The 27253-nt window shown below is 58.2% G+C and overlaps 1 protein-coding gene across 2 annotated transcripts in view; it reads left to right on the top strand.

Moving 5' to 3' along the window:
- Positions 1–14187: 14187 nt before the first annotated feature.
- Positions 14188–27253, top strand: part of TRAPPC9 (trafficking protein particle complex subunit 9) — a 579880-nt gene continuing 566814 nt past the window's right edge. The window contains exons 1-2 of one of the 2 annotated variants that reach the window (XM_062187950.1): positions 14188–14283; positions 21741–22334. In XM_062187950.1, coding sequence (XP_062043934.1) covers positions 21751–22334 — 584 coding nt within the window. In that variant the 5' untranslated portion in view covers positions 14188–14283; positions 21741–21750. The remainder of the gene's footprint in view (positions 14284–21740; positions 22335–27253) is intronic. The other variant, XM_062187949.1, reaches the window with a different exon arrangement.

Here is a 27253-nt window from a genome sequence, read left to right on the forward strand (position 1 = left end):
TGGATTGGCGCAGAGTGCCGGTGTGGCGGCCATTTGGGGGGTGAACCAGCGGAAAAGGAGGACCTTTCTCTCTGTCTCTTTCGCAGTCTAACTCTGCCTGTCAAAAAAAAAAGTTTAGGGATAGAATTTAGGGCTAGGGTTAGGGTTAGGATTAGGGTGTAGTGTCAGGGTTAGCATTTGGGGTTAGGGTTAGGATTAGGGTGTAGCATCAGGGTTAGCATTTGGGGTTAGGGCTAGGGTTAGGGTTAGGGTGTAGAGTCAGGGTTAGCATTATGGTTTTCTACTGTATGAGTGACATGCGTCCAGAACACTGATCTGTCAGAAGCAACACTTTCCAAGTCTTCCTCGCTGACATCATGTGAAATGTGAGACGGAGTCATGGCGAGCAGAGGGAGAGCAGGGGTCCTCCCACAGCTTTTCTCCTGCCAGGGATACGAAGGGGGAGCGCAGGCTCGGGAGACAGTTTGTTTCCCAGTTCACTCCTCCCACTTCTCAAAAACTCCAAGTATGGGGAAAAGCATCCAAAGTTCAGAGATGTGGCCGTGAGATGACTGGGCTCTTCAGAGTCCTACTGGGCATTGCATTAGGGTTGTGTCTGATGGCATAACTTGGAGCCCTTAGATTTATTTTGTTTATTTGAAAGAGAGAGAGAGAGATTCCATCTGCTGGTTCACTCCCCAAATGGCAGCAATGGCCAGGCCTGGGCCAGGCTGAGGCCAGGAGCCAGGAGCTTCTTCCAGGTCTCCCACGTGGGTGCAGGGGCCCAAGCACCTGGGCCATCTTCCTCTGCTTTCCCAGGAGCATTAGCAAGGAGCTGGATCAGAAGCAGAGCAGTCAGGATATGAACTGGCGCCTATGTGGGATGCCGGCGCTGCAGGTGATGGCTTAGCCTGTTGCACAACACCGACCCCAACTTGGGGCTCTTATAGACGTGTAAGGACAGGTGCCAAGTTCTGGAAAGTTGGCGTTGATCCGATGACTGGAGCTACAGCAAGGCAAATGAGTTTTGTCCCGTGGAGTTGCAAATGCGAAGCCTGCAGGCTGCAGCCTAGAGCTCTGTTTTGTATTTGCTTTGCATTCTTACTCCTGGGTTATTGCTCTTCTCTAATACCCTCCTTGGGAGCAGCTTTGTTATCCTGCTGCTTCCTTAATTGAGGAGTTCAGGAAGACAGGTGTCCGTCTTATATCTTTATCAAATACATCATCACAGATAACAAAATGCACCTGTTTTGAAAGTAAGCTGCAAGGAGGCTTGGTGAGTGGCCAGACCTGCGAAGCCGCCGCCGTAACCGAGCAGTGGCCATCCTCATCCCTCGGCGGAAGGCCCCGAGTCTCTCCTGGCCAAGTCTGACCCGAGGCTTTTGTCCGCTGGGGTTGGCTGCCTCTTCCCGAGCTTCCTATCAGTGGAGTCAGCAAGCCTTCCCTTCCCCAGCAGCCGACCGCGACACGCAGGGGGATCCGCGGCTCTCACTGCCCCTTTCCCCGCCCAGGACGACCGGGAATGGAGCGGACGTGAACGTGGGTGGGCGTGGGCCTCAGCCCGAAGCCTTGTGCTGTGCTGTGTTCAGTCCCGGCATCCTTCCCAACACCTGCGGGCAGCCTTGTCCACGCTAGCACTGAAGTGAACGCGGAGCAATGTCTCCCTGAAGGACAGAGGTCGGCTCACCCGCAGGCAGACGGCTGGGGCGGGGAACCAGCAAGCAGGTGCTGGGGTGGTAGACGGGAAATTGCTAAGCAGTGGGGTCAGAGGTGGGGGTTCTTGTGAAACCACCTCATGCAGACCCTTGCTGAGGGCGGGCAGTTCTCACTGACCCACGTGGGTCTGCTGGCACTGGGTGGTGCAGGCCTTGGAAAGCAGGGACCAGGGTTGAGGGTTTCTGGGGGAGGGCTCCGGGAGCCTGACCCCAGCGTTCGCATGCGTTTCCCGGATGTTGAGAATTCTTTATGCCCCTGCTGTGGGTGTGTGGAATGGCCGCTCCAATATGTTGCCTACTTTTTACTGTACTTTTGTTTTCATTGTATTTGAAAGACAGAGAGAGACAGACAGAGACTGCCCGTACACTGGTTCACTCCTCAAATGCCCATGATGGCCAGGGCTGGGCGGAGACTGAAGCCAGGAACCAGGAACTCCATCCAGGTCTCCCACGTGGGTAAGAAGAACCCAGATAACTGGGCCATCCCCGCAGCCTGCCAGGGTGTGCATTGCAGGAAGCTGCCGCCAGAGCCTGAGCTGCAGGTGGGTCTTGAACGCAGGCACAGGCTGTGCTTGTCTTAACCACAAAGTCAAATGCTCACCCTTGCTTGCGATTTCATTGGCCGATTTATCGCTTGCCTTCCTGTTACTGGATTGTAAAAGTTTTCCATTTTTTCCTTTCTCAGATATTTGCATTGTGAATGTCCATTTCCTCTCAGCTTTTTTTTTTTTTTTTTTTTTTTTTGAAAGCTTTTTTAAGCCACACAGCAGGTAGTGGCTTAATCCAATACACCACAGTGCCAGCCCCATGACTCACTTTTTTATTTATTTATTTATTTTATTTGACAGGTAGAGTTACAGACAGTGAGAAGGAGTGATAGAGAGAAAGGTCTTCCTTCCGTTGGTTCACTCCCCAAATGGCTGGCCCGAAGCCAGGAGCCAGGTGCTTCCTCCTGGTCTCCCATGTGGGTGCAGGGCCCAAGGACTTGGGCCATCCTCTACTGCCCTCCCGGGCCACAGCAGAGAGCTGGACTGGAAGAGGAGCAACCGGGACTAGAACCTGGCGCCCATATGGGATGCCGGCACCGCAGGTGGAGGATTAACCAAGTGAGTCATGGCGCCGGCCCCGACTCACCTTTTTTTTTTAAAAAAACAAAAACAAAAACAAAAACAACCTTTATTAGGGTCCAGCATTGTGGTGTAGTGGGTAAAGCTGCCACCTGCAGTACCGGCATCCTAAATGGGTTCTGGTTCAAGTCCCAGCTGCTCCACTTCCCATCTAGCTCTCTGCTGTGGCCTGGGAAAGCAGTGGATGACGGCCTAAGTCCTTGGGCCCCTGCACCCACGAGGGAGACCTGGAAGAAGCTGCTGGCTCCTAGCTTTGGCCTGGCCCCACCCTGGCTGTTTTGGCCATTTGGGAAGTGAACCAGCAGATGGAACATCTCTCTCTCTGTCATCTCTCCTCCTTTCTCCATAACTCTACCTTTCACCAAATAAATATATAAATCTTAAAAAAAGAATAAGAAAAAGGAAATGTGTTGTAGCTGGTACTTGAACCAGGCCCTGGTATGGGATGTTGTGTTTCATTCTATTAGTGATGTCTTTCACTATTATTTACTATTGCACAACAAGCTATGCCCACATGGAGAACTGTTAGGGATGCAAATTTGGGAACAGCTCAGCCAAGTGGCGCTGGCTCAGGGTCGCTCACCAGGTCGCAGTGGTCAGCTCAAGGCTCCTCAGGGCTGCAGAACCTGACACAGGTTCCCACCTCTGGTTGCCAGCTGGCCTTAGTGTCTCGCCGGCTGTGGGATGGCAGGCTCTCAGTTCTTCGTCTTTGCCTGTGAGATGGGCAGTGATCTGCCCTGTAGGCCTGTTCTCGACGCCCATGGCTTGCTGTCTAGGACCATGGCCATGTGTGCACCTGCTGGTGGTGTCCGCCGGGGAGCTCTGCCCCACTGCCTGCACGGGCTCTGCTTGGTGCTCTCCTACCTCTGGAGCGCGAAGCCTTTGAGTTGCTGCTGTCTGCGCCCTGGGTCAGACGTGCTCACCGGGACTGGTCCCGCGCTGCCCATCTTCTAGTGCTTTGCTGCTGTCGTTTCTCTCACACAGCGGAAGGGCAACTCTGGGCGCTGTCCCTCTCTCTGTGTTTGTTTTCCGAGTTAAACAGCTTATAGCCTTGCCCAACTTTCAGATGGCCACACACAGAGGGCCCGGGGGATGCCGTGACCGAGCTGGGCCGGGGATGTCTTCTCTCTGCAGCTTCTCCTTAGCTGGGGTGGACTCTCTCTGACCTGGGCGGGCCCAGAGCGATGCTCCCGCGGCACCTCTGGAGGTGAGCGAGCCAGCAAACCTAGTTTGCAGATTGTAGACGAGGGTCTGCCAGATTGCCATTGCTCGGTACACAGTAGCCTTCCTGGCATCGTACGCTGATAGGATGGGGCAGTTTCACGTCGGGAGCAGGCTACTTAATCCCCTGATACCCCTGGGGTCTTTGTGTCATCTCCGGGGCTCTGACCCATTGCTTTCCCGAGCTGTATCCCATTTCTCTGTCTACTCATTTACAACGCCACATTGACCTGGTCCTGCTCCCCATGCAGAAGGGCAAGGGGAGCTGTGAGCTCACTCAGCCAGAGTCTGGGGGTGGGCGGATCTTAGGGGAGGGAGATGTGGTGGCAGCTGAGCCCCAAGCACAGAGCACAGCCTCTGTCTCTGATGTCCACAGGGCTGCTTCCAGGACCCACCTCGAAGACAAAATCCGTGGGTGCTCACGTCCCGTAGATAGCAAGGCACAGTGTTCCCCAAATCCCCCATGCACGTTAAGTTGCCCCTGTTTTTGGATGATCTCACACAGTCTCGTGCCGTGTAGTTGCTGCTAACCAGGGAAGGGCTGCACTTGCCCAGCACAGACAGCGCTTACTCCCGTCTGTGGGCAGTCAGGGGAGGCTTCCCAGAAGAGGAAGGAAGGGCTTTGGTGAAGAGCCGAGATAGAAACTTCCGGAGAGCAAGGCAGGGAGAGAAAGGGATTAGCATCTGCAGCAGCTCCTGGAAACTGGCGGTTCAGGTGACGCAGGGTGGGGTGGTGGCGTGCGGTGCGGCTGGTGGGCAGGAGTGATGTGTTTCTTTTTGAAAAGATTTAGTTGAAAGAGTTAGAGGGACACACACACACACACATCTTCCATCCATCCACTGCTTCACTCCCTGGATGTCAAAGCCAGGAGCTTCATCCAGGTCTCTCACGTGGGTGCAGAGGCCCAAACACGTGGGCCATCCTCTGATGCTTCTCTCAGGCCACTAGCAGGCAGCTGGATCAGAAGTGGAGCTGTGGGGACAAGAACCGGCACCCTGTTGGATGCTGGCTACCTGCTCCTCTCCCATGCCGCCTGCAGGTGTGACACGTGTGAACTTTATTGAGATGTAAGTCCCATGCCACACAAGCCACCCATTCAAGAGTACGATCCAGGGCTGCACGTAACCCTGGGGTGGCCTCCTAAGCCCCGTGACGGTGGCAGGCCTGGGCCCCCACTAGAGGAACCAGGGGAGGCTGGAGTAGCACTTGGGGCCAGGCAGGAAACAAAGGGAGCAGGAGAGCTTGCCTAGCCCAGGAGCCCTCTCAGTTTCCTGCGGGTGGTGAGGGCCGGGAGGGGGCCCTCCCGGCCTACAGGGCTGCTGTAATCTGGGACTGTGTCGGGGACTCCAGGGTGACGTCCTGGGAAGGAAGCACTGTCAAAGGTTTTCTTGTTCCAAGCCAGGCTTCTGTGAGTGTGAGAGGGAAGGCCTCGGGCGTAACAGCGGGAACAGCCTACAGAACCTGACAGCGATGCAGGCCACATTTCAGGGGGCAGCTTGTACGGAACAAATTATTTCAGCCGCCGGGATGCTGGTGGGGAGGAGGCCAGTGTGCACACCCAGGCCACAGGCAGCAGCTGCCCTCCAGACCTGGCCATGGCTCTCAGAGCGCGCCCCTCGCTGCTGGTGGCCCTGTATTCCCGCGCACTCTGTCGAGCCAGGAAGGCGTGGTCTCCAGAATCCTCTTTGTAATGATTTTGAAACAACCTCAAGTTTCCAGCACGTGTAACTTCTCTTCCTGAGCCATTGGCGGTCCGTGGCTGACCCCGAGAGGTCTCCGTGAAGAAGGTTGTCCTCCGGCATAGCCACACACAACCAAGGGAATCAGGGCATCCGCACTGGTGCTGTCATGTGCCTGGCCTCAGGTCCAGTTGTTGTTTTTTGAAGATTTATTTGAAAGGCAGACTTACAGACAGAGAGAGGGACAGAGATCTCTTCTACCCACTGGTTCACTCCCCAGATGGCCACAATGGCAGGAGCTGGGCCAATCCAAAGCCAGGAGCCAGGAGCTTCTCCCGGGTCTCCCACATGGGTGCAAGGGCCCAAGCACTTGGGCCATCTTCCACTGCTTTCCCAGGCCACAGCAGAGAGCTGGATTGGAAGAGGAGCAGCTGGGACACAAACCAGTGCCCATATGGGATGCTGGTGCAGTAGGTAGAGGCTTCACCAACCATGCCACAGCACTGGCCCCACACTGGCTGTTTTAACAACATTTAGCAAAACAAGCCAGTTCAGAATTACATGTGATCTAATCGTCACTTATCTTTATTTTTTAATTAATTTATTTTTAAGGCAGAGTTACAGAGAGTGAAAAGGGTGAGAGAAAGAGAAAGAGAGAGGAAATTTTCAATCTGCTGGTTCACTCCCCAAATGGCCACAGCGCCCAGGGCTGGGCCAGGCTGAAGTCAGGAGCCAGAAGTTTCATCCTGGACTCCCACTTGGGTGCAGGGGCCCAAGCACTTGGGCTGTGTCCAGCTGCTTTCCCAGGCACGTCAACAGGGAGCTGATCAGAAGTGGAACAGCGGGGACGCGAACCGGCGCCCCGATGGGATGCTGGCATCGTAGGCGTCGGCTCACCCTCTTTCTTCTTTGGCCTGACCTGGCCCATCAGTCTTCCCTCATCTTGGTTGCCCAGTTTCCTGATGGCAGGAGCACCACAGCCGGGCTGCGAAGCTTTGGTCTTTCCGCTCAAGATGTGGCCTGAATACTGTACTACTCAAGATATACAAAAAGCAGTATCTTGATTCATCAAAATGTAACAATTTTTTTTTTTGACAGGCAGAGTGGACAGTGAGAGAGACAGAGAGAAAGGTCTTCCTTTGCCGTTGGTTCACCTCCACAATGGCCGCTGCGGCTGGTGTACCGCGCTGATCCGAAGCCAGGAGCCAGGTGCTTCCTCCTGGTCTCCCACGCGGGTGCAGGGCCCAAGCACTTGGGCCATCCTCTACTGCACTCTCGGGCTATAGCAGAGAGCTGGCCTGGAAGAGGGGCAACTGGGACTAGAACCTGGGGTGCCGGCGCCGCAGGCGGAGGATTAGCCTAGTGAGCCACAGCGCCAGCCATAATGTAACAATTTTTAAAGATTTATTTTCTTGGCCGGCGCCGTGGCTCAACAGGCTAATCCTCCGCCTTGCGGCGCCGGCACACCGGGTTCTAGTCCCGGTCGGGGCACCGATCCTGTCCCGGTTGCCCCTCTTCCAGGCCAGCTCTCTGCTGTGGCCAGGGAGTGCAGTGGAGGATGGCCCAAGTGCTTGGGCCCTGCACCCCATGGGAGACCAGGAGAAGCACCTGGCTCCTGCCATCGGAACAGCGCGGTGCGCCGGCCGCAGCGCGCTACCGCGGCGGCCATTGGAGGGTGAACCAACGGCAAAAGGAAGACCTTTCTCTCTGTCTCTCTCTCTCACTGTCCACTCTGCCTGTCAAAAAAAAAAAAAAAAAAAAAAAAAAAGATTTATTTTCTTTATTTGAAAGGTACAGTGGAAAAGGAGAGGGAGAAATCTCTCCCAAACGGGCCAGGTCAAAGCCAGGCGCCTGGAGCTCCATCTGGGTCTCCCGCATGCGTGGCAGTGGGCCGTCTTCCGATGCTGTCCCAGGCGCATTAGCAGGGAGCTGGATCCACGTGGCGACTCCTCCGGGATGAGCTGAACCCTCTGCACCACAGCCCCGGCCCCGTAACCTAATCTGATATGGTGCATACAGCACGGACTGATCGCTACGTCACTGTGTGGTTACACAGTGCAGTACGAACTCTCCAACCACCAGGTTCAGCTGAGCCTCTGCTCATCTCCAGCCCACTGCGCACCTGCGGGGCTCAGCGGTCCAGGCTCCCCGGACAGGGACGGCGTCCTGGGCTCGGCAGCAGCGGGGCTTAGCTGCCCACCGCGCCGACTCCGGGTTTGCGGTGCAGGAGCGGCCTGGCCTCTCGCGGCCTCTGGCGGCCACTGGGGGCACCGCAGCCCCGCGTCTCGACCTCTGCGCCGGGCTCGGCCCCAGGTCGCGCTCTGGCCGCTCCACTTCTCACCGCCCCGCCGACGGCCCGGCTGCCGGGAGCCTGCACCTGTCACCGCCCCGCCGACGGCCCGGCTGCCGGGACCCTGCACCTGTCACCGCCCCACCGACGGCCCGGCTGCCGGGACCCTGCACGTGTCACCGCCCCGCCGACGACGGCCCGGCTGCCGGGAGCCTGCACGTGTCACCGCCCCGCCGACGGCCCGGCTGCCGGACCCCTGCACCTGTCACCGCCCCGCCGACGGCCCGGCTGCCGGGACCCTGCACCTGTCACCGCTCCGCCGACGGCCCGACGGCCCGGCTGCCGGGAGCCTGCACCTGTCACCGCCCCGCCGACGGCCCGGCTGCCGGACCCCTGCACCTGCGGGGGAGGCCCGGAAGGCGCTCCCGGCCCTGCGGCCACTGGGAGAGTGACCCAGCGGCTGGACGCCTCCCCGTGACCCTTTCCACCCAACCCGCCGTCACACAGAGGCCACCGCGGGCCTGCAAAGGGCAGCCATCGGGGAGCGGGGGCCGGGCCGGAACTCCCTCGAAGGTCGGCGCCAACTTCCCGCGCCCGGAGAAGGCCCCGCCCGGGGCTCCCCAAGGCGGCCGCCGCACTCGGAAGTCAGGGGACGGAGGGCCCTCTCCGTCACGGGGGAGCCGCGGGGACGGGGCGGCGGGCAGGACCCCGGGCGGCGGCGGCGCTCCCGCGGGGCACTCCGCCCAAGGCCCCGCTTCACACCGGCCTCGCCCGCCATCCCCGCGCCGGCCCCGCCAACGCAGCCGTGACGCACGCGCGACGCACGCAGGAGCCCGGTTTCCAGGGCAACAGGCCTCGGGGCCCCTCTCCTTCCGCTCGTGCGCGCGCTCGCGTGTCACTTCCGGTCGTTCCCCTCGCCTTTCGGCCCGGTCGAGGATTGGTTCCGATCGGGACCGTGAGGTCGGGGTGGGGACGGCGCTGGGGAAGGGCTGGCCAAGAGGAGTCTCCCGTTCTGCGATAGGAGCCGCGCCGGGGTGGCAGGTGGAGCTTGGCTTCCGTCTCCCCAGCCAATCGCTTTGAAATCCGCCCCCTAGGCGCCGCGGGAAAATGATGCCTCGGTGCCGCCGCCCCTAGAGCATGCGCACTCCCGCCTCGGGGAAGTCCACTGCTCCGGGATTTCCGGGCAGCCGGAGGGAAATGTGACGCGGTGGGCGGGGCCGGCGGGCGAAGGCGCTGATTGGTCGGCTGGAGGGGCCGGCCGCCTCGGGCCCCGGTTGCGGGCGCGGATTCCCATTCATTCACTGGTTCATTCATGGCCTGGGCGGGTCGCCCCTCCGCTGACCGGGCGGACGCGGAGTGTGAGCGGGCGCGGGACGCCGGGGTGCGGAGCCCTCCAGCGGCTGCCCCCTCCGCCCGAGTCTGCGGTGACAGCCCTCGGGGGCCTGTCCCGGCGTCCTGGCCTCCGGGCCCCGCGGCCGCCTCGCGCTCCGTCCCTCCCTGGCCATTCGTTGTCCGGCGCCGGCTGGTGCTTTTTTTTTTTTTTTTTTTTTTTTTTTAAATTTATCTGAAAGAGTGACTCGCGAGAGAGGAGGGACAGGGAGAGACTGATCTGTCTGTTGGCTCACTCCCCACATGGCTGCAGTAGCCGGGGCTGGGCCAGGCCGGGGACAGGACCCTGGAACGCCATCCGGTCTCCCTCTTGGGTGGCGGGGGCCCGAGGGCTGGGGCTGCCGCCTGTTGCCTCCCAGGTGGGTTAGCATGTGCTGGATCGGCAGCAGAGCGACTGGATCCCAGGTAGCAGCTGCACTGCTGCCCACAGAGCCCCCTGTCCCTGGAGTCAATAGTTCTAAGGCAGGGCTGGCTGGAAAACTTTTTATTTTTTATTTGACAGATAGAGTTAGACAATGAGAGAGACAGAGACAGAGACAGAGAGAAAGGTCTTCTGTTGGTTCACCCCACAAATGGCCGCTATGGCTGGCACTGAGCCGATCCGAAGCCAGGAGCCAAGTGCTTCTCCCTGGTCTCCCATGTGGGTGCAGGGCCCAAGCACTTGGGCCACCCTCCACTGCCTGGAAACTTTCTTTTTCCCCCTGGGAAGAGCCATTTGGCTATTTCTATAACATCACTCGCAGACCATGAAAGTTATCAACGTAAGGAAATCCACTTGCCATGTAGGTTTACCTGCCTGTGCTCGGCCTTGGCAGGGCCAAATGATTCTGCAGGCTTCCCTGGGCCACAGCTGGCCGTTCCCATACCGGTTCCAAGCTGAAGGGCTTGGCTAGCGCCATGGCTCACTTGGCTAATCCTCCGCCTGCGGTGCCAGCACCCCGGGTTCTAGTCCAAGCTGGAGTGCTGGGTACTAGTCCCGGTTGCTCCTCTTCCAGTCCAGCTCTCTGCTGTGGCCTGGGAGGGCAGTGGAGGATGGCCCAAGTGCTTGGGCCCCTGTACCCGCATGGGAAACCAGGAGGAAGCACCTGGCTCCTGGCTTCGGATCGGCGCAGCACCTGCCGTAGCAGCCATTAGGGGAGTAGCAGCCATTAGGGGAGTGAACCAACAGAAGGAAGACCTTTCTCTTTGTCTCTCTCTCTCTCATTGTCTAACTCTGCCTAGGGTTAGACCCTAGGGCTGAAGGTGGGAGTCCCATAGGTGTAGCTGCCTTCCCCGTGTTATTTTCAGGGAGGAGATCTCAAGCTTTATCCAAGTGGCTGGGGCTGAGTGGTGCTCAGCCAGTGAGCCCTGTGAGCCAGGAAGGTCCAGGTGCTCCCGGCCCTGTGGACAGGCACCCTGGTTGGCTCGCAGGTGGAAGGTCCCTCAGCGTGGGGGTTGCTGATGGGGATCAAAGCCCCTAAGGGGGCGGGCTTTTGCCCAAAGGGGGCTGACTATATCACCAACCTGGACACTTTTTGAAGATTTCTTTCTTTATTTGGAAGGTAGAATTAGAGAGTGGGAGAGACAGAGAGAACTTCCTCTCCGCTGGTTCACTCCTCAGATAGGCCCACAACAGCCAGGGCTGGGTCAGGCTGAAGCCAGGAGCCAGGAGCTTCAGGTAGATCTCCTACATTAGCCACTTTTTCTGCTGCTTTTCCCAGGTGCATTAGCAGGGAGCTGGATCAGGAGTGCAGCAGCTGGGACACAAACTGGTGTCCATAGGGGATGCCAGCCTCCCAGCAAGGGGCTTAACCCACTACGCCACAACACTGTCCCCAGCGGGAACACCTTGTGGCAAGGAAACCATCATCAACTGGAATTATCCTAGGAAATAAACACATATTCCCTGTATTCCAAAACTATGAGAGTAGCACGTGACGATTTGACCCGCTCTGTGTCAATTCACTTTCTCAAACTTTTTTTTTTTTTTAAAGACTTATTTATTTGAAAGGCAGAGTTATAGAGAGGGGGAGAGTAAGCTTCCGTTCATTGGTTCATTCCCCAAATGGCCACAACAGCCAGAGCTGGGCCAGGTTGAAGCCAGGAGCCTGGAACTCCATCCAGTTATCCCACATGGGTGCAGGGGCTCAATGATGTGGGCCATCTTCTGTTGCTTTCCCAGGTGCATTAGCAGGGAGCTGGATCAGAAGTGGAGCAGCCGGGTCTCAAACCAGTGTCCATATGGGATGCCAGTATTGCAGGTGGCAGCTTTACCCGCTACGCCATAGCACCAGCCCGTTTTGTTAAGTTTGAGGTGATTCTCTTTTAATTTTCTTAAAGAATTTTTTTATTTGAAAGGCAGAGTCAGAAAGACTGGTTGTCCATCTGCTGGTCCACTCCCCAAATGTCCAAACAGCCAGGGCTGGGCCAGGCCACAGCCAGCATCCTGGAGTCCCACTGAGTCTCCCACATGGGTGGCAAGGGCCCAAGGACTTAAACCACTTCTGCAGCTTTCCCAGGCACGTTAGCAGGGAGCAGCGGGGACTGCACTGGGCACTCAGTTGTGGGATGCTGGTGTTGCAGGGGACAGCTTGACCTGCCGCACCACCGTGCCGGCCCCCGTCCTGTTCTTTGTGAGATGGCCTGAGTGTTTCAGGGAGGTGCTTCTGGCTCAGTGTCCTGGAGAATTTTCCAATAAAGTTTGTCGTGAGCTGAATGTGTGTGTCCCGTCCCCATACAGAGGCTGAATTCAGTCCCTGTGTGATGGTGTGGCGTGGGGCCTTCAGCAGGTGCTTAGGCCGTGAGCACGGGGCCTCCTGAGTGGGATCAGTGCCTTGACAGGAAGAGGCCGGTGATCCAGCCACTGGGGGATCCACAGAGATGGTGTGGGAAGAGGCTGGTGAGCCAGCCACGGGGCGACCTGTGGAAATGGCCATGGGAGGACCCAGGGGAAGGCATGAGAAGTTGGTGAGCCAGCCATGGGGGGATCTGCAGAGACTGTGTGGGAAGAGGCTGGTGAGCCAGCCAAAGGGGGGATCCAGCAGCCTCACCAGACCTGACCGTGTCAGGCTCCGGTCTCAGACCCGCGAGGTCGGCATGCCTGCTGTCTCAGTCATGCGGCTGATGGATGGCCGTTTGTCACAGCAGCTTTCTCCTGTCTCTGGCAGAGGGACCTGGTGTGGGTCTGCCGCTGGACCTTGTTTGGAGATCTTGCAGCCTCAGCTGTCTACAAACTCCTGGAACAGGTCTGAATCGTCTTTGAGCCTTCAACGTGAGAAGAGATGAAGATGAGAGATGAAGAGAAGAGATGCTTAGGAAATGCGAGAGCCGCGTGACCCATCTGGACCGGCAGACGGTGGTGAGCTGAGCCAAGCTCTCCTCCACCCTGAGCCTCTGCGTCCTCCTTGAAGAGGCCACAACAGGAGCCCCCCCCCCCCCCATGTGCTGGGAGAACAAGACCCAGCCAGCAGGGGGGTGGGACACAGGGCAACACGGTGCCCAAGGCCCAGTGCTCCCCTCCGCCTGTTCCCCATTTATAGAGAGAACAGGACGGACAGTAACTAGGGGGGACATACAACCACGGAGCCACGCGGCTGCACCACGGAGCCACGCAGCTGCACCACAGAGCCACACGGCTGCGCCACAGAGCCACGCGGCTGCACCACGGGGCCACGCGGCTCCAGCCACTTGCTTGCGTGCATCCTTGTGGGCCTCAATGCTCAAGCAGGCTCTACCTTGCTTGGCTCTCACGAGGGCCATGAGCCAGGCACAGATCTGTATCCGTGGTGGACTGGGAAGATGCCTCTCTCCTCCCGACCCCTGCCCAGCACCAGTGGCAGCCGCCCGCTCTCTGGGTGGGCCTGGTCCTCAGCCCTGGGGCCCCCGTCTTCCCACTGCTCCCCAGGGACCTGCTTTGTTTATAGCTCCTCAGAAAACAAGCCAACAGAAACTCAATTGTTCTCCCACTGGCCCTGGGCAGGGATGGGGGCTAGCATCCCTTTTACAGAAAACATGAATAATAAAATACGCCATACAACAGCGTTGGCTACACAGCAGAGTCCATAAATGCTTGCTGGCCTACAGCAAAAAACCATTGCCTCCGAAGATTTGCGCCTGCTGAGGGGTCACACCTGTCCCCCACAACTTTTCAAAAGGCATTTTTAGTGGGAAAATAAAGCAGCCGCATGTGGTGAGAGAGTCAGAGTGATGAACACACACGGGGGAGGCAGCCTCTCTGGCTCGCGTCCTACCCCGGGGCCGGGTGCTGGGCCCACTCACCTGCCGGGGATGCCAGCTAGCGCGCCGGCGGCCCCCGGTGTGTCCAGGAGGCACACCGGACAGGGGGCGGGGGCTCGCGGGGCGCCCTGCCGCCGGAGTTCTCGGGGAGGCGGCTTTAAGAAGGCCTTATATATCTGTTTTTTGCTTTGGAAAGCGCGCACAGAGATCTCCTTGCTCTGAGGCCCGCCACAGCCCGACCCTGGCAGCAGGGGCCATCCAGCCAGCTCCCCACGGGGGCGGCGGGGACCCCAGACCCCGAGCCCTTAGCCGCGGCCTCCGGGCTGTAGCGGAGACGGCGCCGGCACTCGCACCCCGACGCTCGGTTCTGGGGTCGGCGGGAGGCCAGGAGACAGGGCGCGCCCCAGGGAGCAGCAGCCGCCCCCGCGCGCCGCGTCACCGCCCTCCCCGCCCCTCGCCTCCCTCGCGCGCTTCCGCCCCGACCTCCCACAAATCCCGGCGCGGATCGCGGCCCGGGGCCGGCCTCCGCGCACGCGCGGTAGCAGCGCCGGCGCCGCCGCCTGCCGGGAGCTCCAGCGCTGAGGCGGGGGAGCGGCTGTAGAGGCTGCCCGGACCCGCTGCCCGCCAGGCCGTTGGCTCCCGCTCCGGGCCCGGGGCCACCGGCTGTGTAAGTGCAACGCGGGGGGCTCCCGGCCTGGGGGTCCGGGCCGGCAGCGGGAGGGCGGCGTGTCCGGCCGCGGGCCGGGTCCGGCCGCCCAGCCCGGGGCCAGCTCGCCTCAGGCCGTTCCCTTCGCCTCGCGCCCTGTGTGCACCTGTGCAGGGCCGTGCCCACCCCGCCCCGGCCCCGCCCGGCCCCGCCGCCTCCTGCGCTCGGCCTGGGCTCTCCGGAGTCCGAGGCGCTCGTCCCCTGTCCGCTCTTCCGCCCCCCGGCTGCTCCCCGGGACAGCCTGCCCGCCGACGCCCCCTGCCCGGGGTCCCCGCCGCTGCCGCTGCCCGCAGGCTCCTTCGCGCCTTTCGTGTGCTGGCCTGGCGGTGGCCGCAGCGGCCCCGGGCCTTCAGTGTCCACCGCGAGTCGCCCCGCTGAGGTCGCGTCCACAGCGCGCTCTGTGCGCGTAGACGCGGGAGGACGCGGAGGTTCCGCTCGTTAGGGTGCTCTGTGCGCTCGCTCTCTCAGCGTCCGCTCGCGGCGACGGGCGAGATGCTGAAACCCAGCCGCTGGAACCCACTTCGAACCCGGCGCCGTCCTTCAGTATTTACTTTTACAAGTAGGCGTGCACTGCTGGCAGACCTGAGGAGTCAGATCTTCGGGCGCGAGCTGGGAGATCTGTGTTCTTCCTTCAATGCTCAGTTTACGTGAGAGGCAGAGACGGAGAGCGCCCGTCTGCTGGTTCAGTCCCCTGGGAGCCGGGAGGCGGAACCCAGTCCAGGTCTCCCAGGGGCGCGGCAGGAGCCGGCACCTGCTACTTCAGCAGGACGCTGGGCGGGGGAAGCCGAGCCAGGCCCTGGGACGTGGGAGGTGGGCGTCCCCCGCTGTGTGTTACCTGCTGTGCCGCACACCTCCTGCTGGTGCTTTGAGAAGTGCGTTATATCGGGGGCCAGCGCTGGGGCTCAGTGGGTGCTGGCATCCCATATGGGTGCCAGTTCGAGTCCTGGCTGCTCCACTTCCGATCCAGCTCTCTGCTATGGCCTGGGAAAGCAGTGGAAGATGGCCCAAGTCCTTGGGCCCCTGCACCCATGTGGGAGACCCGGAAGAAGCTCCTAGCTCCTGGCTCCTGGCTTCGGATCAGCTCAGCTGTTTGGGGAGTGAACCAGTGGAAGGAAGACCTCTCTGTGTGTGTCTGTGTGTGTGTGTCTGTGTCTGTGTCTACTTCTCCCTGTAACTCTTTCTTTCAAATAAATAAAATCTTTAAAAAAAAAAAAAAAGTGGGCTATAGCTTCTCCCCATGCAGGCCACTGTGGTGAACATGGAGTTGGGGCACCAGGAGCGTGATTTGTAGGTGGCAAGGTTTTATTCTATGTTTTTAAATTATTTTAAAAATTTTATTTATTTGAAAGAGTGACAGGTTCTTCTATCTGCTGGTTTGCTCCCCAAATGGCTTTAACAGCTGCGGCTGTGCCAGGCGGAAGCTGGGAGCCAGGAGCTCCATCTGGGTCTCCCACAGGGGTGACAGGGACCCAAGTCCTTGAATCATCACCGCTGCCTCCCATGGTGCACTTAGCAGGAAGCTGAATTGGAAGCAGTGGGTAGCAGGGTCGGTGAAGCAGGCAGCTGGTATGGGATGCGCGCCTCCCATTGGCGGCTTAACTCACTGTGCTACAATGGCTGCCCCGTTTGCTTTTTTTTTTTTTTTTTGACAGGCAGAGTGGATAGTGAGAGAGAGAAAGGTCTTCCTTTTTGCCGTTGGTTCACCCTCCAATGGCTGCGGCGGCCGGCACGCTGCGGCCAGTGCACTGCGCTGATCCGACGGCAGGAGCCAGGCGCTTCTCCTGGTCTCCCATGGGGTGCAGGGCCCAAGCACTTGGGCCATCCTCCACTGCACTCCCTGGCCACAGCAGAGAGCTGGCCTGGAAGAGGGGCAACCGGGACAGGATCGGTGCCCCGACCGGGACTAGAACCCGGTGTGCCGGCGCCGCAAGGTGGAGGATTAGCCTGTTGAGCCACGGCGCCGGCCCCCGTTTGCTTTTTGAAATGTGTGGCTGATGAGTAGTGTAGAGGAAAAAGTAGGTGTCAGGAAATGAGGGCGTTCGGCTATCCTGAGGTCCACGGCTCACAGTGTCCAGTGGCCTCAGTCCACTGAGTGGCCTTTGCCCTCCCAGGGCACACTCATCCCCCCGGGAGAGGCTCTGCACTGTGAGCGGTCATGGCTGTCCTGGCGGCCACCGGCTGACTTCCTGGCTGCGGGCCTGCGCGTTCATGCCGCTGCACGTTCGTGGAGCACGCAGCGCGAGTCTGCTGTGTCTGGCTCCCTTCACGCGGTGGCCTGTGTTCAGGCTCCCCCGTGGTGGGCGGTGCCTCAGCGCTCCGCTCCTTCTGCTGGCGTGCAGATACTACTGCGTATCTGTGTAGCCTGCTGGACAGTGCTTTTCCCACTTCCTGGTTATTGTGAACAATGCTGTTGTGGTATTCATGTTCCAGTTTCTGGTGTGGACACAAGGTCTTTTTTTTTTTTTTTTTTTTTTTTAAAGATTTATTTATTTCAAAGTCAGAGTTACACAGAGAGAGGAGAGGCAGAGAGAGAGAGAGAGAGGTCTTCCATCCACTGGTTCATTCCCCATTTGGCAACAATGGCTGGAGCTGTGCTGATCTGAAGCCAGGAGCCAGGAGCTTCTTCCCGGTCTCCCACATGGGTGCAGGGGCCCAAGGACTTGAGCCATCTTCCACTGCTTTCCCAGGCCACAGCAGAGAGCTGGATTGGCAGTGGAGCAGCCGGGTCTCAAACCGGCGTCCATGTGGGATGCCGGCGCTTCAGGCCATGGCGTTAACCCAGTGCACCACAGCGCCAGCCCCCACATGGTCTTGAGTAGGACCCAGGAGTAGAACTGCTGGCTCTCTGTGTTTAACTGTTTGAGGCACTACTAGGTTGAAGAAACACATTTCCTATGTTGTAACGTTTGTACAGCCTTCCCTTCATCCCCAGTGTTCAGCTTCCAGGGATGCCTGAAACCATGGCTAGTCCATGTCCTGTGTTTTCTGTTATGTGTATGTGCGTATGACAAAGTTCAGTTGCTAAATGAAGCACAGAGATTAACAATAACCGACAGTGAAAGACGACAGTCCCAATGTGGAACTGCCAGCAGGTCTGCTGTGCACTTTGGAGCTATCAGTGAGTAGATTAAGGGTTCCCTGAGCACGCGCCACTGGAGCTGCTTGGATAACCGAGACTGCAGACCCTGTGGCATCCCTGTAGTTGCTCCCACAGCCAAGACAGCTGTGCAGTGGCTCACCGAGTGTGCCGGCTCCGGCTTCCTCACTGCTGAACTGCGTGTCGTTGAAAACTCACAGGTGGTTTATTTCTGGAACTTTCCAGGTGTTATTCGTGGACCGTGGTTGACCATAGGTAATGGAAACGGTGAAGAGTGCCCCCAGGGCCAAGGGGGGCTCTTGGGGTAGTTTCTTGGCAGACAAAAAAGCGGTATCAGGTTCTCCCTAGAGTGGCAATTGGTTGCTGAGGCTGCTGTGGGTGGGGCCTGGGGCCCATAGTGCTTGTTTGTTGGGGTGTCTGTGTGGTGTCAGTGTGGCATGACTCCAGGCAGGTGTGTGGAGCTTGTTTGTGCAGCGTTGGATACACAGCTTGAATCTGGAGCGACAGTTCTCAAGAGGGTGGCTCTGGTTCTTAGTAGCCTCTGCCTGTGGCCGTCTGGTCTCCCATGTGCCATGGGTGTGACCCTCTCCAGTTTCTCAGTGCCTCTGGAGAACTGGAGGGGTCATTGGCGTTTCGTAAGTCAGCGAGATCCCAGTGGCTGGAGGGCTGACAGCTGAGGGTCCGTTTTTATTTTTGCCGAGACAGGATGCTCGGAAAATGGCCGTCTTCCCCTCTCACCATCATTTTGTGAAAGTACAACATTTAAAAAAAAATTTTTTTTTAAAAATTTTTTTGACAGGCAGAGTGGATAGTGAGAGAGAGAGAGACAGAGAGAAAGCTCTTCCTTTTTGCCATTGGTTCACCCTCCAATGGCCGCTGCAGCCGGCGCATCACGCTGATCTGAAGCCAGGAGCCAGGTGCTTCTCCTGGTCTCCCATGCGGGTGCAGGGCCCGAGGACTTGGGCCATCCTCCACTGCCTTCCCGAGCCATTGCAGAGAGCTGGCCTGGAAGAAGAGCAACTGGGACTAGAACCCAGCACCCATATGGGATGCCGACGCCGCAGGCGGAAGATTAACCAAGTGAGGATAGAATTCGGCGCCCCAACCGGGACTAGAACCCGGTGTGCCAGCGCTGCTAGCGGAGGATTAGCCTGTTGAGCCAAGGCGCCGGCGAAAGTACAACATTTTTTAAAGAATATTTATTTGAAAGGCAGAGTTACAGAGAGAGAGAGCTCTTCCATCCACTGGTTCACTTCCCAAATGGCTGCAGTGGCTGGAGGTGGGTGGGCCAGGCTGAAGCCAGGAGCCAGGAGCTTCTGGGTCTCGCATGTGGGTGCAGGCTCCAAGCACTTGGCCCATCTGCTGCTTTCCTAGGTACATTAGCAGGGAGCTGGTTGGGAAGTAGAGCAGCCAGGACATGAACTGGCACCCACGTAGGATGCCGGCATCAAAGGTGAGGGCTTAACCTGCTGTGCCACAGCACCAGCCCCTAGAGCACAGATGTTTTAACACCAAAACCCGAGGAGGTGCATAACCTAAAAGGAAGTGGGAGTTCATGTTTGTGAACACTTACAACTTGGGTCGGTGTTACGACAGCTCACACTGCTTTCTGTCCTCATTTTACTTCAGTTGGGAGACCCTTAGCGTTTCCTGTCCCCCTGGCTTCAGGCCGAGCTGTGTCTGTGACACACTTGCCGCTCTGCGCCTCTTGGGGCTTTGCAGAGTAGCAGCGTACACCTCACTGACGGATGGAGGGCAGAGGCTGCCTGGCTGACCGGAGCCGGACCGTGGGCTCCTTGAAGCCAGACCTTCCTCCTTTCTTACCTCGTGACAAAATTGCGAAGTATTTAATGAATCTAATATATGATATTTGTCCATGCAGTACTAGTGTACTTAATATATAATATTTGAAATAGAAACCCTTTTTGGCTTACATTTTTAAAATGTATATTAGTGATATATTCAGTTTTTTTTTTTTTTTTGACAGGCAGAGTGGACAGTGAGGGAGAGAGACAGAGAGAAAGGTCTTCCTTTGCCGTTGGTTCACCCTCCAATGGCCGCCGCGGTAGCGCGCTGCGGCCGGCGCACCGCGCTGTTCCGATGGCAGGAGCCAGGTGCTTATCCTGGTCTCCCATGGGGTGCAGAGCCCAAACACTTGGGCCATCCTCCACTGCACTCCCTGGCCACAGCAGAGAGCTGGCCTGGAAGAGGGGCAACCGGGACAGGATTGGTGCCCCGACCGGGACTAGAACCCGGTGTGCCGGCGCCGCAAGGCGGAGGATTAGCCTGTTGAGCCACGGCGCCGGCCCAGTTTTATTTTTTAAAGATTTATTTATTTTAAGGTCAGAGGGAGTGAACTCTTCCATCCAATGATCCACTCTCCAAAGGGCTACAACGGGTTGGTGCAGGGCCATGCTGAAGCCGGGAGCCTGGAACTTCATCCGGGTCTCCCAAGTGGGTGGCAGGGCCCAGGTGCTTGGGCCTTTGTCTGCTCTTTTCCCAGGTGCATTGGCAGGGAGCTGGGTCAGAAGTTGAGCAGTCAGGAAGCAAGTCGGCACCCCGTTGGAATACTGCGATTGCAGGAGGTGGCTCAACCTGCAGCTCCACGATGCTGGCCTCTTACATATGGTTTTAAGAACAGCAAAACAAATGCCCCTGTAGCTACCAGCCAGCTGAGGAAACAGCACAGTGGTGCTTCTGAGGCTTGCTGTTTGCTTCTCGCCCTGCATTCCTCCTTGCCCTCTGGGACCACCATCCACATTTGTTTTTCTCTTGTGGCTCTACCACATGTGTAGGCGGCCCTGCACAATGCACTGTGCGAGCTGTTTGCTGCTGGAGTGTGTGTGTTCACCTGCAGCTTGCTTTATTTGCCCTTGCCCAACCTGCTTCTGAGTGTGGCTGTACGTTGTTTGTCCGCCTGTTAAGAGATCGTAGTGTATTCGGTCCAGTCTCTGCCAGTGGGCGTTTGTGTCGTCCCCCAAGCTTGCTTCTGTGAACCTGTTTCTGGTTCCTGCTGTCTGTACACCAGCCTTCCTCTAGCCTTTACCACGTGCCGCGTTGGTTTCCAAGCTGAGTCCACCTGTCAGAAGGTTTCCCTTTGATCTACATCTCTGCAGATATTTGCTGCCTCTCCTGCATAACAGACGTTGCCTGTCATCACAGTTATAGTCACAGAAGCCAAAAAGTAGGAGCTATGCAGGGCCGCGTGATAGGGAATGAGCAGAACGCACACAAGCAGTATCATTTAGCTTCACCGTGGGGGAAACCCTGGCCTGTGCCACAGTGTGGAAGAACCTTGAGTGTGAAGAGCAGTCACAGAGGGACAAGAGCTGTGTGGTCCACTTAGGCCACCACCTGGTGTAGTGAGAGGCTGAGGGAGGGAGACTGGGGGCGTGGCCAGCTAATGTCCGCAGGTGCAGGGACGAGATGGAGTTCTGGAGATGGGTGGTGGTGGTGGTTGCACAGTGGTGTGAGTGCGCTCAGTGCCACGGAACAGACACTGAAAGGGTGTGGTTTGCATATGACATGGTTTGGCGGTGGCCACGGTGGCTTTGACGTGAGGCAGCTTCCTGTGCAGGTCGTGGCCATCGGTGTCATCTTCCAAGACGACTGCTACAGTGCTTTGCCCACAGCCCAGCTGGGTTGTGTGTCTTTTCCTTACTGATCGCCCGTCGTCCCCGACTGTTTATCCGGAGCCCGGCTCTTCCTGCCGCTCTGCAGTGGCAACTCTGTGGGAATTCAAAGTTCCTTTCCTGTGTGGGTCCGGTCCCGGGCCTGATTTTGTGAGTGGGTCTGCTTACCCCTGGGTCAGTGCTGTGCTGGCTGCCCCCTTTTGTCTGCTACCTAGCTGCTTTAAATTTCACTAGTGTGAACTTGTATGGGTGAGTTGTAAGCATGTAAATGCCAGAGATCAGGTCTGGGACACTCAGGCCCTGGCACAGAAGAGCCACGTGTTGGAATCAGAGAGCAGCATGGAAAAGTCTGGAATTTCCATGATGATTTGAAAAGATCTCAGTTGCAGGCAAACAACTCTAATTTTAGATGTCACAGTGGCCACCGGGCCAGCCCCTCAGCGGTTTTGAGCACTGGCGCTGTACTGCCGCCTGCTAGGTGGTGGAAGCTCTCTGCAGGAGCTGAACGCTTAGTCTGGGAGGTAGACTTAGTGGCAGTGCGGGGGTAAGAGCTGTGAGAGCCGGGCGTAGAATCCGAAGGGCCCTGCTTCCTCAGCTTGCCGTCTGGGCGGTGTGGTTAGAATCTCTGCACCCAGAGTGGCCCCGGGCGGTCATTCTGCTGCTCTCAAACCTCGCCTTCTCTCTGCCAGGGACTTCACCATGAGCGTCCCCGACTACATGCAGTGCGCGGAGGACCACCAGACCCTGCTCGTGGTGGTCCAGCCTGTGGGCATCGTGTCCGAGGAGAACTTCTTCAGGATCTACAGGAGGATCTCGTCCGTGAGTCAGGTCAGCGTGCGAGACTCCCAGCGTGTGCTGTACATCCGCTATCGGCACCACTACCCGCCCGAGAACAACGAGTGGGGCGACTTCCAGACCCACCGCAAAGCGGTCGGCCTCATCACCATCACCGACTGCTTCTCGGCCAAGGACTGGCCGCAGACCTTCGAGAAGTTCCACGTGCAGAAGGAGATCTACGGCTCCACGCTGTACGACTCCCGGCTCTTTGTCTTCGGGCTGCAGGGGGAGGTGGCAGAGCAGCCGCGCACCGACGTGGCCTTCTACCCCAGCTACGAGGCCTGCGAGACCGTGGAGAAGAGGATCGAGGACTTCATCGAGTCGCTCTTCATTGTCCTTGAGTCCAAGCGGCTGGATAGAGCCACCGACAAGTCTGGGGACAAGATCCCCCTCCTCTGCGTCCCCTTCGAGAAAAAGGACTTTGTGGGGCTGGACACAGACAGCAGGTAAGTTGACCCGGAGGCCCAGGCTCCCCCCGTGTGGGCGGCTTCCTTAGGTCAGAGGCATAGCAGGTGGCAGACTTTGCAGTGAGGAGTGGAGAGGTGGGGTCTGCTGGTTCAGATGTGGACTAAAAGTGGGGACAGCCCTTCAGGGTTTGTGCGTGCACCTGCTCCCTGAGGGACTCCCTGGGGCTGCTGTCTGTGCTCTAGCCGTGGCCACGCTCAGGGAGAGCAGGGGAGAAAGGGCTCCTACTTGCTGGAGCTCCCCAGTGACCACAGTGGCTAGATCTGGGCTCGTTGAAGTTGAGAGTAAGAAAACTCAATCTAGCTCTCCAGGAACCCGGTAACTAGGGTCTTCACAGCCGTCTGCCAGGGTCTGCATTAGCGGGAAGCTGGACTCAGGAGCCGGAGCTGGGAATTGAACCCAGGCACCTGATGTCGGAGTCTTAGCCGGCATCTTAGCTGCTAGGCCATTGCCTGCCCCAGCCTCTGGCATTTGAGCTCAGGACCCAGACGAGTCTGAGTCGAGGTGTGTTCTGAATGCACACCAGATTTTGAGACTCACTACTGAAGGGAGTGTAGACCACCTCACTAACATGTGAAAATGTTAGTACTTTACATATATTAGGTTAAATAAAACACATTAAAGTCAATTTCAGCTATCGTCGTTCACTTTTTAACATGTGGGAGCTGGGAACGCACCTGTACTTACGTGACCTGCGTCTGTTTCTACTGGGCACCGCTGCCCCACTGTGGCTTGAACCCCAGTGTTCAGCCTTGTTGCTGTGCCTTGTGCAGGATACGCTGTGTGGTCCATGCTGGCACTCTGCCCATGCCGGGTCCACAGGTGTCATCGTGTCAGGGCTCCTAAGGACGTCCCTTTGGTGATGAGGACACTTTAAGATGTTCATGCAGAAGTGAATTAAAAGATTGGTTTATTTTGGTGGAAAAAATTTGGGCTCCATATGGGTTTTTCATAATACACATTTTCCGTGAACTTTCTGGAATGTCCTCAGACATGTGCAACGCAGGTGTGTGGTCTCTGTGGGCCACGGTACGTTGAAAGGAGCAGGGCAGGGGCCCCACCTGCTGGGCTGTGAGGTCAGACGTGGCTCCGCAGCAGGCCTGCAGATGGGCCCTGCTCGGCCGCTTGCCTTGCTGCCACCGCTTTGCTGTGCGAGAGAGACACTGGCACCAGTGAACACTTGCTCCCCTCTGAAGAGCTGTGCCACTCAGCAGCTTTATGGTCGCAGGCGAGGGCCTGGCAGTGGAGCCTCCCTTCCTCGTGTACATCTCCCATGATGGGCAGTGAGGATGCAACGGCGTCACGGGCCTGCCCTGCCAGAGTCTTGGAACTGAGAAGAAATAGGCCAAGTCCATCCCTGGGGGTGGCAGGCACAAAGCAGCCCCAGTCACACCTGAGTCCTAGCCTCACCGGAGTGTGGGCAAACATTGGCTTAAGGCTAGGGAAAGGCGTAGCATCTCCCTGTCCGCCAGCCTGGGACCTACACGGGATACCTCCATCTGACACACGCTCAGGTAGGTTTAGAAACCTGGCAGGTACCGAGTGGCGTTGCTGACGCCCGCCCCTGCTCTGACTGCAGAGCCTGGGGCCTCCCCGCTCACCTCCATGTGGCTGTTGGGCCACGCAGGCCCGCAGTGGCCACCCCTTGCACAGAGAAGCTGTAGCAGGTGCACTACCCTGTGCCTTCCTGTGTTTGTCCCCACAGCAGCTGCAGGAATGGCAGGGAGCAGCCTGTCCCCACTTCTCAGAGCCGAGGTAATAACAGACAGGTGTGTACAGAGAGCTCTGCCCCAGAGGCTCCATGGACAGCGAGTAAGGCTACCCTCACAGCCCGTGATGCTCCCTGCTCGACTGCCATGGAAGCTTGGAGTGACGTGATGGCATCGGTGCATGGGAATCAGACGCCTTTCCTCTTCCCCACGTGTGCCGGTCTTCATGGCTTAAGAACAACGCCTCCTCCCGCCTGCGCCTCCTGGCTGCGGGAGTGAGAGTGCTCAGCCCTAAAGCAGGAGGCGCTTTGTGGTCTGCAGGAAGTGCAGCGTCGGTTGGGCCGGCTGGGGTTCTAGACTTGCCGGCAGCCCCGGGTGCGGCGTGCGTTACCAGGCATGTCGCACCCGCCCCTCCTTGCCAGAACCTGTCCTCATCCGTGAAGTGTGCAGCTGGTAAAGGCACCTCTGTTCTGGTGTGTTTCTAATTTTTGCTTGTTCCTCTTTCTTTTCTTTTCCTTTTTCTTTCCTTTCATTTTCTTTTTTTTTTGTCTACCGTTACCGCCCTGTGAGTGTGTTGTTGGGTCTGAAAAGGTAGGCTGAGAATGGTTTGCATCAAACTCAGCTAGATTGCCCGGTGCTTCCTCCCCATAGCCCTCCTCGCTTCAAAACAGACACTTTCCGCTGCCTGAATCCATCCATCAGCCGGGGAACCCTGCAGTGTTGTCACTCTGGCTTTCCGAGCCCCTAACCCGTGCCGTTTGATCCTGGTTGACCGACTTGCTCGGGGGGACTTGGTGGGGCCCTCGTTCATCCTGGTTCCTCGGGAGGCAGCAGACTGCCACAGAGGGACTTGTCAGGGAGACTCTGAGGCTGTAGCGCCTGCTTGACCTGAAGCTTGTTGGCGTCCCTCCCGGGCATGTGAGTCTTGGCTGTGGCTGCTTTATGTGCATGACCGTGCCAGGCACCTGGCTCAGGTGTGTGCTGGGGGCAGGGTAGCTGCAGGCGGGGCTGGCACTGCTCGACTCTTCTTTTGCTGTCACCTTGAGCATGCGACTGTTTTCTGTTTCCTTTGCCTTGGCCACTTTCCCCTCAAAGCGGAGAGAGGCTGTGCTAGAACCCACGCCAGCCTTTTGCCCCCTCGGTGAAGGCTAGGGCTCTTTCCCTATGTCGCTGAGAGAGGCGGCCCTCTCCTAAGAAACGAGTTCACTCAGATCTCATGGACACCATGCTGTCTGGAACCCACCACTGGGTTCCTCTCTGCCTCAGCCAGCCAGCGCCAGAGAGCTAGATAGGTGGTTCACCTGCAGCGGGTGAGAGAGGGGCTGCCTTGGTCAGGGCTGATTACCCCCCCCCCCCCCCCCGTGCCACTGGTTAGAACCCTGACACCCGCAGGACAGTCCTTGGCTGACCCGTCTCTCTCCACCACCCATGTTTTCGTTCTACCGTAGGGAAAGCTTTGTGCCATTGGCGCCAGTGTGAGCCTCAGCTCTTTAATGCTCTGGTGCAGTGGAACATTTTTGTCCTTGGTCTACTTGGTCTCAGTTGAGGCAAGCCTTCTGAAAGATCTCCTCACAGTCTAGGGGAGGGGGCAAACAGACACGGGGGTAGCGAGCCCAGGAGCTGGAAATGCGGGTGGAGACCCTCTTGCTCCTCCTTGGATCCGGGGGTCTGTGTGAGGGCAGCCTGGCTGGGCGTCCCTTCTCTCCTCCTCGCTCCTGGCAGGCTCGTCATTCAGGCCATCATCACCTGCGCATATCAGACCCTTCCAGGTTCAGACCATGGAGAACCCTGACACCTCTGCTCCCATCCTGGGTTGTCCTTGGGGCCTCTGAATGACAGACGAGCGCCTTTCCCAAGTGACCTGCGCAGCAGAGGCCTGCAGTGCCATACCCCAGCGGGGAGACTCAGCTCGTGTCCACTGGGTGCCTGCTGTGTGCTGTGCTAGGTTGTGGGACCAAGTTGAGGTGTACCTTTTTTTTTTACATATTTATTTATCTGAAAGGCAGAGTGACAGAGAAGCAAGAGAGAGAGAGAATCTTCCATCCACTAGTTCACTCCTCAAATGGCTGCAACTGCCAGAGCTGGGCCAATCTGAAGCCAGGAACCAGGAGCTTCTTGGTCTCCCGTGCAGGGGCAGGGGCCCAAGGACTTTGGCCAAGTTCTACTTGCTTTCCCCGGCCATAGCAGAGAGCTGGATCGGAAGTGGAGCAGCCGGGACTCCAACTGGTCCCTATGGGATGCTGGCATGCAGATGGAGGCCTAGCCTGCTGCTGTACCACAGCGCCGGCCCCTGCATGTTATTCTGAGGGGTGTGGAGCTTTTAGAGCAGCTCCCATTTATCCTGCAGGCGCTGGGGCCGGGCTGCCAGGAAAGCAGTCTGGAGGGAGTGATGCGTTTCAGTTACTGCCTGTGGCAGCATGGAGGGCGCCAGCCTGTGCAGGAGCAGGGTTGAGTGGGCGTGGGGAGGGTCGGGCTGCCCCTGAAGGAGGGTGGGGCTCCCAGAGGGATGGAAGGCAGGCTGGGCGGGGTTCCAGCAGTGGGGGGGCCTGAGAAGGACGGCTGGGTGGTCAGGGTCGTCTCTCCCCCGAGTAGCCTCGCAGAGGCAGATGTCCCTCTGGGAGGTGCTGGGTCACGTGGAGACTGGGACTGGGAAGGGGAGGACAGTCTGCCCCAGTGGGTTTGTCTGGACCAGGGAGGGAGTAGCATGAGCCTGCAAGGCTCAGAGGTGCAGGGCCTGCATGCTGGACACCAGTCAGCCACCCTGGTCACATGCAGGGCGGTTCCCTAGGCCAGGAAGCACTCAGAGAAGCCAGGTCAGCAGCCCAGAGCCACGCAGCTGGCGCGTGTGTGTGGGGGGGGAGCAGGGTCCAGATCCGGGCACGTTTTCTCTGCTGATGGTGCTGTGGTCCTCTCGACAGTCTGGGAGCCTTCAGGGAGAGCTCCCGGGAGTGCCGCAGGTCAGCTTCCCTCAGTTTCTTTGCATAGCAGTTGGCTGTTGGACTAGAAGACCAAGCCCTTGTTTTCCACGAGCCACGTAAGAGTATGAAAGTGTCCTTTGTTTGGTCAAGTGTCGTGAACGTCACACAGCCTCTGCGTGTAACTGAGTTTTGATCAGGTCCAGTGTAGTGGAATGACACTCTGAGCGCCTTCTGTGAGTGTTGGATGCCACGTTCAAGTGCGCCCAACAATTG

This window comes from Lepus europaeus, chromosome 4 (genome assembly GCF_033115175.1).
Source record: "Lepus europaeus isolate LE1 chromosome 4, mLepTim1.pri, whole genome shotgun sequence".
Taxonomy (NCBI): Eukaryota; Metazoa; Chordata; class Mammalia; order Lagomorpha; family Leporidae; genus Lepus; species Lepus europaeus.